This window comes from Larimichthys crocea, chromosome XXIV (genome assembly GCF_000972845.2).
Source record: "Larimichthys crocea isolate SSNF chromosome XXIV, L_crocea_2.0, whole genome shotgun sequence".
Classification (NCBI taxonomy): Eukaryota; Metazoa; Chordata; class Actinopteri; family Sciaenidae; genus Larimichthys; species Larimichthys crocea.
This window is the reverse complement of record NC_040034.1, coordinates 12952807-12966494: the sequence shown is the minus strand read 5'-3', so window position 1 is coordinate 12966494 and position 13688 is coordinate 12952807. Positions and strand designations below refer to the sequence as shown.

The 13688-nt window shown below is 40.5% G+C and overlaps 1 protein-coding gene across 4 annotated transcripts in view; it reads right to left on the bottom strand.

Annotated features, from left to right (window-relative positions):
- fsip1 (fibrous sheath interacting protein 1) overlaps positions 1-13688 on the bottom strand; it is a 28659-nt gene that overhangs the window by 13910 nt on the left and 1061 nt on the right. The window contains exons 3-8 of one of the 4 annotated variants that reach the window (XM_027274667.1): positions 13515-13684; positions 13340-13421; positions 13178-13267; positions 12358-12497; positions 12013-12132; positions 9020-9181 (exon numbers count right to left, since the gene is read on the bottom strand). In XM_027274667.1, the coding sequence (XP_027130468.1) occupies positions 9020-9181; positions 12013-12132; positions 12358-12497; positions 13178-13267; positions 13340-13421; positions 13515-13684 (764 nt within the window). The remainder of the gene's footprint in view (positions 1-9019; positions 9182-12012; positions 12133-12357; positions 12498-13177; positions 13268-13339; positions 13422-13514; positions 13685-13688) is intronic. The other 3 variants (XM_010750500.3, XM_027274668.1, XM_027274669.1) reach the window with 3 other exon arrangements.

Genomic DNA, 13688 nt, shown 5'->3' with positions numbered 1-13688 from the left:
GAATTTGATGTTGCATTGGTGTCATGAGTTGATAGAAAGTGAAGCATTGTAGATACAAAATATGCCAAGTGCAGTTGAAGGCAGAATGAATGTTATTAAAACAGAGGAAAGGCCCATTCATGCATGATACGACAACTCCTGAGAAGCTGTCCTTGTTTTACCTCGCGGTTCAGATTTTGCTTTCCCACAGTATGAAAAAAAAAGTCATTTGCCAATTGTCATGAGTAAATCATCTTTAACTGATTATTTGTATGAGTTTTAAATGACTTAAGTCAAGCCTGCATTACATATCCATTAAGTGCTCATTGATATCCTGTAATCAATTTTAAGATTTTAGATAGATGAAATACATTCCATCCTGAGGTTGTCATGGTGGTCAAGTCTGAAACAGCTGCAGTGGTTGATGGATGATCCACTGCTGACGAAAATTAGACAAAATATAAAGAAAAAAAAAAGCGAGACTGAGTGTGCCGTTTCTTGATGTTCCCATTAAAAGGAACATTTAATTCTATTATATCAATCATACTGGTTTCGTTAGACAGAGGAGGGAGCCATTGAGACTGGTAGTATGTAGCTTCTTCTCTGCTCCAATATGGGTTGCATCTGTGGTGTGATTTGCCAGATCTAACAGCTGGATCGTCTCATGCAGACACATGCAAAGAAACGTCTCAAAAACTGCAGGAAAACAAGACAAATGACTAGGTGACCTTTATGTGTTATAGTGTAATGTGCAACGTGTGTGTTATATACAAGAGGGCGTACCAGCCCACTGTTTACTTCAAGTTCCTTCTTACATTAGGTGTTACGAATTAGTGCCTGAAGCCAGATGAAGACCCGCTGAAAGAGCTTGATGACCTTGTTCACATGCTCCAGACAAGCTAAACTGTGTCGGCGGGCTCTGAGGAAGCCAATCCAAAGAAGTGTCAACATCAAAATCATAAACTTCACTGCATACTCCAAACAAACTAATTTGTACAACATGTGGTCTTTTCAACCACAGTCTCCATACCTTTTTTTTTTCGAATCCAGCTGAAGCCAAAAATAAACCGAGAAGCTACATGTCATGAGGAAGAAAAATAGAGACTTCTGGGCTTCTTTTTTTTGCAAAAAGTTATTAAAATCAAACAATGGGAAACAAAAATACTCTATGTGATGTGGACACTAGCCAACATTTTACACGGCAGTTTGTTTTAGTCGGCAGCCACAAAATGGCTCATTGGCCTTGAGTCGGGGGGTCTTTCTTATATTAGGAATGTCTGGTGGCCACTCAGTCTTTAAAAAAACAGCTACACAAATAATAGAAACAAGTTTTTTTTTATGCCATTTCATTTGGTAAACTATCAGTCCAATACAACAGCCCCACAATAATTCCTTCTTCTTTAAGATTGGAACTGAGGTGTTGATTTAAATTTACAACACAATGTAGTCATTTTAGCCAGTGCTGGTTTATTTTTGTTCTACAAAAACTAAACATGAAGCTTCACAAACGTGGATTTAATCAGATATTAAAGATGCACCTGACTATTGGTCAATCAGTGTACCTCTTTATAATACAATGAGAGTCTCATTCTCCAGAAATGGATTGCTATTGCCTGGAAAAGATACTCCTCTGTGTTTGCAGACAATACATCTTGTTAATGACCTTTGGCTACACAACACTGCAAAGGGACAGTGCTATTATAATGAAAGAGAGCCAGCCAGCGATGGCCAGTGTTGTTCAGAATCATGCTCCTCTCTTTCCCATTCTGTTTCTCTCCCTCTGCCTTTGCTCAAATCTGAAGTATAGTAGGAGCTCTGGCTGTGCCACGTGGACCCAGGCTACCTGCCAAGGCCTGTCCACATGCCTTGCCATGAGCGCTCCCTGTGAGGGGAATAAGCTGTTCGGAAGCTACGGCTGTGAGTCTCTTGACTTCTCTCTCTCTTTTTCTCATATTTCTTCCTCTTGTGTCTCAGATTGTCATTTTTCCCAGCTATGACCTGTGGTCATCTGCCAAGTTCTGAGGCAGAAGCGCTGTAACACAGATCACAGATGTCTGTCACACATGGTATATACCTACCTGCATTCTAATGCTTGGATAGGAAGCAGCGTGATGCAAACAAATGTTTTTGACCCTGCACAACTCACCTTGGACAAAGGCATAGTCTAACTCTTAACACCACAATTCCTTCCCCTCCCCCCTCTGAAAAGTTGGACTAAGAATTGATCTAATATTGCTCCATAGGAGACAATGTGAGGGTCTGTATATCACCATCTTAAAAATGTCCTAGATATGAAATTTGTTTGAATCCACGTTGTCTTTTCCATTTCCAGAGGTCGTGATTTTACATCAGTATTTTGGATCTGAGTAGATGACTTGATGATTGCTGAACATTCCTGAAGTATTAGAAGATTCACTTGTGGGTCATCTGGACTTTATACTTGTTTTTTTTCAGTACTCAGGGTGGTCTGGAGCAATCACTGTTGCACAGATCAAAACCTTCTGGTGCATCCTTTAAAAAAGGTAGGTTAAAGTATCCACACCACCATGTGTGTTTTCAGCATTTTAGCATCATCCAAAGACCAATCAAAGGTCGAGAAATACTTGATCTGTTTGAAGTTTTCACTTTTTGGGTTGTGGAAAAAAATCTCTCTCCTAACCGTTGCAAATACTTCACAGTCAAGAGAGACTCATAGGATCATCTCCACCCAGCATCACTTTGCTAATATAAGGTAATTTCAGTGTTTGCCAAATAATGACACAGTCAAAATAAATGTGAACAAAGAGCTTAAGAAGCAGACCATAAATATTTATCAAAAGCATCTGGAGGGAAAAAACGTCCAAGCATCTTTTTGCACCTCTCGTCCCCCAATGACACACGCTGCGCATTGTCAAGCACAATATCTGACCTAGATTTGAGCTGCTAAAAGTCTTTTCGGTTATGAGAGATGAAACGTAGGACAATGAGCGTTATCTCATTCTCATTTCCATCTGTGTATTTTTATTCTGGGAGTCCACTAGATAAGCTTTGCATGATTCATGGTTCAAAAACATCCTTATTTATCTTATACTTGCCCTTTATGCCACCCCTCAGTTCATCCTGTCTGAAACAAGCCGTTTTAGCTCCAGTTTCTTTAAGGCCCCCCCTAAAAAGCCAACTTTCTTCTGATTGGTCAACTTCTCGTAACCTGATGAGAGGCAGCACCAGTGACGGTATATCCAGCCAGTCTGTAACCACAACCAATCACACTCACATTCACATGTATGGCCAATTTAAGGTTACCAATTAACCTTGACCAATGCAAATGCATGTCTTTGGACTGTGGGAAGAAACCGAGGTACCCGGAGAGAACCCATGCAGACATGGGGAGAACTCCACATAGAAACGCCCCAGCCAAGGGATTCGAGCCAGATCTTGCTGTGAGGCCACACCACCGCGTCGCCCGTGATAATATTCCAAATTTTTAAAATGTTATTTAATTTGGATCATAAAGGCAGGAGATTAGCGAATATTTTAAGCATTGTTTATTGTTAGCAGATGATTTTGTGAATAAATAATCCTCCGTGGAGTGTCATAATGAGTGGAACAGTCAAAAGTTAGAAGCATGGCAGGGAAAAATCTCTCTCAACCACTTAAACACAACTCCTGCTGTGGGTAACACCAGTGGGAGAGGCGTTTATAAGAAAACAATAAACTGGGTCTCATAGGAATTATAGGGTGGGGAAGGGTGTGGAGTCTATTCTTTTTATCCAAGCTAACCTTGTGAATAACACCAAGAATGCCACATGTCAAACCTGTCATCTCAGTTCTCACCATGCAGCTGTAAAGAGATACTCCTGAAAAAATATGTGAGCCACAGGGGCTGCAAAGATGATATTTAGTATTAGCATACATTCTGAATTAAAATTCCAACGTTTTTCTGCCAACGCACTATAAAAAGAACACATCCCTTCACAGTGAAGCCGGCTGACATTGTGATAAGTGCTGAGTGCTGGTCTTAAAGCCAAACGTCAGTCTCTGGTGAGGAACAAACTACAATTACATGCTTTTCTGGTATGAATTAGCATATTTTCACAATTTCAGTCAGGACATGAACATCGTATTCTAGAGAGAGAGGACAGTTTCTTCCTTAGCACAGAGGATACAATGTCTTTTCCTGCTGTCACCACTCTTAATGAGAAACATAGTGTTCTGTTAAAAATCGACTGCCTTTGAATGCCTTTTCTCTCTAGTCTGTTTTTATTTTTTTATTTTCAAAGCGCATGCATATTACATGTATACTATCTGTATCACACTTCTGAACATTATGTTAAGGCCTGCCTGTATCCTGACTCCCTGTCATGAATTCTAATACAGCTTACACTTGATGATATAAAATAAAAACTAACCTACATTTTAGATGAATATAACATGACCAAAGCGTTTCCACAGCTGTTTAATTATATGACCGAACCAAATAAGATAAATTTGCAAACTATCTGCTGACCACATTGTGTCGGTCAAGAGGGCGTTTTCTGCCCAAAACTCTGCTCTCTCACTTAACATTTGCTGTAGTTAAAATCATGGGTGCTCATCAGCAACCACACAATGTGACTAAGTGACCTCATGGTCTTACATCAAAATATAGCCAAGCGATACACAACAAAAACACAGCTGGAGTTACTATGCAGACACAGAAGGAGTTGGGGGAGGGATCCAAAGCAATCACAAGCAGTGGGTCACTGACTGAAAACTATACTGTACCATTCATTAATTTTCATTGTAACCAAACACATTTGAGACAATAGCATGCGTAATTCTGATCTGTGAAACACACACACACACACACACACACACACCCATGTCACAAAACACCCAACACCAGCTAATTCTCATGACAGAATCTCCCCTTCTTCTGGCTTCAAACTGTGGGTGGTGCAGGCATTACCACACAGTGGTACAGTAGGAGGGGTGCACTGTACATTAGTCCTATGTGCCAACAGATGTTTTTAATGACAGAAACGCTATTTCAGCTGAAGCCTGAGAAAAGGAGAAAAAAAAATTAAGAATGCATAAGGAGCAATGCTGTCATAAGCACAATATTGGCAGGGTCCAAGGAAAACACTGTTCAAAACTGTATTGTGCTTCCATTCACCCCACATAATGAACGCAGGGTTTGTAGCTACCTGACCTAGTTCCTATCATCAGAAGTCATCAAAAAAGAGCCAGAGACCTTTTCTTCAAGACTTTTCACCATGCAGCCATATGACAAGTGCTTTCACTTCCAATACTGATTCTGTGGTCTATGGCTTTTTTCAGTCCGTCTGTACAATGGCACTATATACAATGGCAAAGACGTGGGTCATCGTCAGACCTGACGTGGGCTGTGACCCCTGGGTGCTCAAACAAGCCATCTGTAGCGGCACCTACAGTCAGTAAATGTGGCCATGCTGTTATTTAAGCATAATTTTAAGTTTTGATATCATTTAAACGAGTGAGTTATATAAAAATGTAGACACAGTAGTAGTAAATTAGCAATACAGACCAAAACCGTTTTTTGTACCAGACTGTAAACATGTTTATTTCTGCTATGATGTTGAACATTAAAACATACGCGCTTATGGAGACTAACTCGTTTTGTAGCCGGCCTCAAGTGGCCATTCAAGGAACCACAGTTTTTGGCACTTCCACATAGACCTCACTTCACAGTCACCGAGGTTGCCACTTGGTCAGTACAATGCCACCACAGGGTCGGACTGGGAACAAAATTCGGCCCTGGCATTTTTCCTCTGGACCGGCCCACCACTGGACCGATGAACTCGCCCCCAAAACACATGCACTCAAACATTCTCCCACCCACCCATACTGAACCCCCAAATACCCCATAAATAACACAGAACATAGTATGCTTAATGAAGATCATGTTCTACATGTCTACACCTCATTAAACTTTGGAAACAGTTTACTTACAGCACTGATTTGAGCTACAGAGCAGACAATTAAGTTTGAACATATAGGAGTGGTGTTTAGCTCGGTAGCTTAAGCAGCTGCTCCATATGCAGAGGCCCAGGTTTGACTCCCGACCTGTGTAGCCCTTCCCCGCATTTTAACTCGGATTTTCTCTGCTCCTCCTTTCCTCTTTTTAGAACCTCTGTCGTCCATAATTTATTGTAAATAATATTAGTGCAACATACAGTATGAAGTTTATCTATAGACTAGTCTATAGTCTATCCCTGTTTCAGTTTCACATAAACCTAGCAGCTGCATGGACGCATCCATTTGAGGGGGCAGGGAAGGGGGGGAGTAAATCGTAACTTCTGAACCTGTCAGGCAAATAATAACCGATATTAGCCAGTGCAACCCAAAGCCTATTCCAAATGGATGCAAATGGGCCGTCCGAGCCTGTGCCACCACATTGCCTTATAGGCATGGAAAGACAAATAGCTAGTCCCAGTGCACAGATATGTGATTTATCACTAAACATGCAAGTCTAAAACCTAGAATCCACAGGTGACCACATCTGTCCAAGACATTTTAGTTTGTACAAGCTACAAGTAGATGACTGGTTGGCATATATGGCTATTTCTATCCAGTATACAGTAGTCTTTACTGTATATGTAGTAAGCCTTCACGCATGTGTTAATATCACCAAATGAAAGGGAAAACCTTGTTCCTTTTCTGGAGCTGGCAGTCCTCTACCTCCACTACCTCTGTAATTAGGTTCTAACGGGGGGCTGACTCTCCTCTGTGGCAGTAACCCAGCTGGTGCCAGGCCTCACAGACTGTATCCGCCCTCACGGAGTCAAGCAAAGGACCCGTTTAGCCAGACAGGCTACTCCTGAGGTGACTGAACAGGAATGCAAGAGTCGCTTTTCCCTTAGAATATCAATCACAGCTTATTAGGAAAAGGACACGATCATTTTCAGATTCAAGCCCTAACTGATCCTTCATGAGCAAGTGCTCACTTGGGAGAGGTGAATAACTCTAGAATGGTCGATCTGACGCAGCCAGAGAACAAGAAACAACAGAAAATGTCAAAATCTAGGCCTTGATTTAATATGATAGGGAGAAAAAATGTTTCAGTGGTGTTGAAACAGGGATCTGATGATCTTGTTTGTGTACATTACAATTTCTCTAGAATGAGCAGGCGTACAAACAGGTTCCTGCATCGATGCCAAATGGTTTCAGTTTGGAATTCTGACTGATGCAAGCTACCGCCAAGAAGAAAGGTAACCGCAAAACAAAAGCATATTTATTTTTATGGCCACCTTTAAGATTTATGGGCACTGATGTGGATGAATGACCGGCTCTGAAAGTGATTTACTGTGAGTGGAGTCTATCTTTAATATATGCCACAACAGTGAGACGAGGCAGTGTAAGGAAATACAGGTGTGGTGTTTGCCAAAACCTTTTTTTTTTTTTTATTCACCGCACGAAACCACTAAAGTACAGTGATGTTTTATTTTGTTTGTCATGTTAGCAATCTGAATCATCTGCAAACAGTTACTTGAGAGAAAGAGGTTTTGTGTCATTGTTTAATTCATATTTTACATCATTTAAAAAGGAATGCCTGCATTAGCCATTTTCAGCACTAATGGAGAGCAGATGATGGATGGATGATGGGGAATTTTACTTTTCCAAAAACTTTTTTAACCAGGCAAGATGATTAAAGGGTGGGAAGGGAGGGGGAAGTAGGTTACACAAAGTAACACATCCAGCCGCCCCAGTAATATCACAGTTTTGTACTATTGGCTCAAAATCCAGTCCACATCATGTGGGGAGCACACAAGGGAGGGTGACAGGGTTATACTCATTCACGCTAAGCAGCAGCTCAACTATTACCACTAGATTAAACATTAGTTCATGAAATTTGGGAGTTTCGAGAAGCAGTAAGTCATGTCTTCTAATCTAAACACTATTTCAGCTCTAAATGTAGCACCAAATTTTACAAATCACTCTGATCATATATTTATTTTAAAGCTACATCCCACTCAAGACAGTTGATTGAGAATCCTGATAAGGCACATTGTACTGTACCGTTCTCTGACCTCAGTGCCTCAACTTAAAATTTTAAGCTTTGTTCTGCCATCTCCTCATAATATCAGATGAATTACTCTTGTATGTAAATTTACAGTTGGAAAGTGAAATGATTAGCCCAGAAATATAAATATCCCAGACATTATGACATTGCTTATGTGTTATTCCAGCACTGGCATTCAAGTTTTTCCTTGACTACATCCAACAGTGATAGTAGAAAACAGCATCCTGAGTTCACAAAACTGTGTTGTAAAGTTTTTATGACTTCAAAAATATCATTTTACACTGACAAGCTACGCAGGTGATGAGCATACCATATGGCTTTTAAAATGTAGTGAGATAAGGTCCTGAGATAACTCACTGAGCTCACATCAGGGAGGTTGGTTCTCTACTGTCTGATGTAGTAGTGATGTACTGATCATACTCTGAACTCAGACAATGTATAGTATTTAAAGATGAGCATTACAAGTTGGTACAAACTTAATTCAAAATGTATTGAATATATACATGCAACCCGGGGAAGGAACAACAGTGTAGAGTACATGGACAAAAGGTCATTTGCATTAATGAAAATGATGGATGTAAACGTACCGTGAACCACATCAGCATGTTGAAATGTCGAAATGTATAAGATTTGCCATTGCTCATTTGAAAATAACTTGAACCTTAAAGCCATAATAATAGTTTTACATAAAGTTTACTAGCAGAAAATCACTAGGGGCTTATAGTATGGAGTTCATATGGAAACGTGTAAAAGTGGATGGAAAACTGAGGCAATTCTCGGTTCCAAATTACAGCATCTTACACAATACTATTTTCTCTGACTTACAAATAGGGGTGTGACTCCCTGAGGGTCAGTAACAAAAAATTTTACAAGATGTTGCTGTCGATGCCCGGCTGAGCTGACCTTGTAAGAATTAATGACCTTGCCTCAGAGGAGTCCTGGGTGGTGTCTGGAGGAGTTAATGTAATAAACCCATTGCTGTTCTAAGTTGTGTAGATAGTAGTGGTCTTGGATACATACCTGGGACAAGACAAGGTCTGTGTATGAGCTTTGTACTGAGATAAATTCCTCGATCGGAAGGAGTCGGCGAATTTTGGAGTGGATGTCATTCAGCTGCTCCAGGTCAGAGGGCTCTGGGGTGTAGCCCTGGCCTGTCAGCACGGACACAGCCCACATGTCGTCCTGGAGGAGAATCATTGCTGAAGTAAGTCATGGTCCACAGGGTATAATCCTAATCCTTTATTTTGTGGCAACCTTAACAAGGGGGTGATAAACATTATCTATCTATGACTTATAACAACTTTGTGACAGTGATGTCTAAAACAGGGAAGAGGTACAAGCCTGACTCCAGAACTTGGTATTCACTTCTGGATGGTGAACAGAGTGATGATCACTCTTCTCCACACTGCATGCCAGCTATATAGTCAAATGCCAAAACTTTTTTGTCTCTTCCTCACAGTGACATCCCAGTGAGACTCCCCTTACATCCAATGGGAAACAGTGGGTGGGTGGTGAGCTCATCACAGCCCACTGGTGAGATAAGAACGTGTAGTAAGTTTTTCATTCCAGAGAAGATCACAACTGTGGAAAGAAAACAGCTGCGACCTCTCAAATTGTGAGGGAAGAGCAGAAGAAAACTGGCAAATGACAACAGACACAGGGGTCTGTCAACTAGGTGGATCACCATACAAAGCCAAAATTTAACAAGAGAGACACAAATTCTTCTGACACTGATTCGTGTTCCATATTTGCAGTATATTATGTTTAAGCAACTCCATGTTTTAACCATTGTTGTGGTTTACTTGGATTTGGAAGAATACCTCACTCCGAGACTTCAGACAGGCCTCGGTTTATCCTTCGTGTTCACATACATCTTTTATGATCATTCTATGAGTTATTACACAGACATAACATGAGTGAAAACCTTGTTAACACCTTCCCAGGGATCGGTTCTACATAAACAAGGAACACAGATAACAAACTAATTCCATTTTTTAATTTTTGCTTTGAGCCATTAGTTTAGCTTAGACTAGAAACAGGGGGAACGGCTAGCATGGCTTTGTCTGCCAAACAGCTGCTTGATGTTTTGTACAGATTAAATAAAACTAACACAGGAATTAAAGGTCCGGTGTGCAAGATTTAGGGGATTCGATCTTCAGAAAATGACAGACATGAAATATAATATGCATAACTATATATTTTTTCTACAGTGGCAGCAGGTTCTGTTCACAGAGACTCGCCATATTTATTCTAGGAAGGTGAAGCAAGGGGATTGCAACGCAGAAATTACACCAGATGCAACTAAATCCTACACACTGGTCTGTTAATGAGTTTTGGTGCTATATTAGAAGGATTTCTTTACTTTTGGACCAAATGTCCTGCTTGCTGTTTCCCCCTGCTTCCAGTCTTTATGCTAAGCTACAGTAAGCTAATCGTCCCCTGGCTCCAGCTTCATGTTTAGCGTGAGATTGATATATTATATTTCATCTAACCCTTGAGTTCTTATGGTACGCTAAGGTAACTAGCTGTTGGCTGTATATACACAAGAGTGGTATTAATCTTCCCATCAACTCTTGACAAGGAAGCAAACAAGCGTATGAACTGTGTTGAACTTCTATTTGAATTTTCACAGCTAAATCATAATTTTGACTAGTCAGAATGCCTCAGATAATACAGATAATAAGTGTCTTTTTGAACATCAAACAGATGTTCTTTAATCTCCATAATGAGAGCTATTGTTCCTTAAGTAAAATTACAGTAAACTTAGCGATTATATCACTTCTACAGTACGAAAATGTTAAACGATTACTGACTGCTTCTGATTTACTGCCTCAGGTTACCAGAACCACACCAAACTGTGGAGCTTGTCAGGACAAGAATAACTACTATGAAAAAAAACGTGAGGCCAACAACAGAGCAGCAGCTTGTGATTGATGTGTGGGGGATTCTGCCAAAAACTGTGAAGTCCTCAAAACTAAAGACACTGGTGACATAAATAATGTGCTTTGCTATGTTATGGCCATTCTTAATAGCATGTCTTGCAATAACAGGAAGTCTTCTTCCAGCCAGTGAAAAAACACAGCACATCTGCACTCCCCTCAGTTTGGTATCTGCCACCACAGCTAGAGCAGTATTGTTCTAAAAGTGAAAGTAAACATCATAAATAAAGCATAAAAACCTGGCGGGCTGTCCCACGGATGTAGCGCTGTCGGGGTCAAGCTAAATGAAACCGTATGTAAAGTATGTTCCCTTTTGCTTCAGGCATCATCTCATCTGAGTTCAAAATGTCTTGACAGCTGCCAAAAGCTCCAATAAAGCAAATGAAAACTAAAACCATTGGAAGTTAGGATGGTGTAGGTGAGTCTAGTGCTTCAGGTGGCACAAGGTCTTAGGTGAGAAAAACAAGACACCTCAGTCACTTAGGCTCCATCAGCAACACCCTCACTGTGAGGTTGCAAATGAAGCTCATAGCACGGCTACATGAAAGTTTCCAGCCCCTGAGTTTTCCCAGAAACGCCATAGAGAGGAATTGTTATGAAAATGTGATAATAAAATGAATCCATGACATTCCATGTGTAGCACATACAACACATCTGGTTCATAATGTGAGCTGTTTTTAGGAGTCAGAATCTTCTGCCCGGAGGCTCTCTCAGCTGCCAGGCAGTCATCAAAATACGGATATCTGACCAATGCTATGTGCTTTTCCAAGGTTACATAATGTGTTTAATAATGCCATTCAAAAGGCCAAATATTAGATAATGATGCCGATTCCAACAAGATCACAAAAGGAACATTTTATAAATACCAAGATTGTATTAAAAGGCGGTGACTAAGTACTATTTGCCTTCTATGAGTAATTAACTCATTGTGTTCTAAGTGTAGTTAATATAAGATCAAACTGTTGGTAGCAGGTCCAGATTTCTGGGCCTACTTCAGGGGGAAGCATTAAGAAACTTGAAAAAGACACTCATCCTGCAGCATATGTTGTCTGTTAGGGCTTCATGTCAGCCTACCTCGCTGTCTGCACCTCTGGCACTGTCCTCTTCTGTTTGGTCGTCTTCTTGAAGGAGTTCGGCCAGACGCTCTTTCTCTGCCTGGGTCAAAATCACTTGGCCCCCCTCACCGTTTACTAGCTATTGCATTACACCACATTTGGAAAAAAAACAGAGAATGAAAATCATTATTTGCACAACATTTCTACTCTCTTTAGTGGTGCCCTAGTAGGCTTAAAATATGTCTTTCTCTTGAACGAGAGACAAATATTTTCCTCACTGGAAAAACAAACAGTTGAGAAACTTGCTCCAAGTCATGCGATATACCCCAGCACTGCATTCGTGCCGACGTGAACTTTGACATACCTCAATGTTTCTCTTGACAAAGTCCTTCTGTTTTTTCTTGCCTTTGGAAGCTCCACAGTGGCTGCCTTCAAATTGCTCCTCTCCAGTCTCCTCATGGTCTATTTCAAATGATTCAGTCAAACTGTATGGCATCTTTTCACCTGTCAGATAAGTCACACTTTTAAAATTATAGCAGATAAATATTGTAAAAGTAAGTCAAAGCTTTAATAATAACCATTAGCTAAATCTGATAAAAGTCACAGAATTTCTGTGGGAGTCATTTTTAAACCGGGAGTACTTCTTTGGTATTCAGAGTTTGCAGCTGACCAAATAATCTTGAAAGAAGGTGACATATAAATCATTTGTAAATAAAAATACACTACTCTTATGCCAGCTGTACAAGTTGGCATAGTGGATGGGAAGACCATGCTTTGACTGAACTGTAATAGTTTAAAGACCCCATGATGACGAGCAGCCAACCTGCCTCTGTGTCTCTAAATTCCTCATAGTTTCTGGGCTGATATGGTCCAAGATTTTTTTTTCCTTAGAGGATCAATATCATAAAAAAAGCCCACAAGATTTTGATCAGGAAATTGTTCATGGGTTGCATAGTGGGTAAACTATTACGCATTCACTTCTGGAAAACTGCTGTAATATCTGAGTTAGTGCGCTACTGTCTGCACCAGGTTACCATGAAGAGGGAAAACAACAGCTACAAGTTCCCTGAGCTCATGGCGCCATCAAGTGCACAATATAGGGAGTACAACAGATTTTTTTTTTAGAGAGACTTATAACCAAAACACACCACATTTTTTGACATGTTTGATTTTCTCTTACTTACTTTGCTCCCAGTATTGACTGCCTCTGCTTTGCCCACAGTCAGGGACCTGAGTTTCAAACACAGGCACAAAGTCGTCCTCCTCTTCTGTCCCTTAAAGATAAAAATATATTTAAGATGTCTCACAGTCTCTGATGCTGATCTGTATACGGTTACTAAGCTTACCAGAGAGTTCTTCCAGAGCCAAAAACAACCTTGTGTTTAGAGATTCCTGGGCACATTCAGAGCGACCTTCAGGTTTATTCTGCTGCAGAGAGATACACACTATAAGATCACACCATAAGTAAGTCAAAAGCAGTGCCGATCTAATGTAAGTACAGTGAATACAAAGACTGTCTACCAGGAACTCTTGCCAGAGCTTTGCTTGAAGTTCTTTCCTTTGTCGCTTCACTTCTTTCTCTTTGCACATTTTTGCAGACAGTATTTCATCGAGTCGTCTCATTTCTTCAATGGCTCTCAATAGTTTGGAATCATCCTTCTCTTCATCACTTACATCAACCTGACACTGACCTAA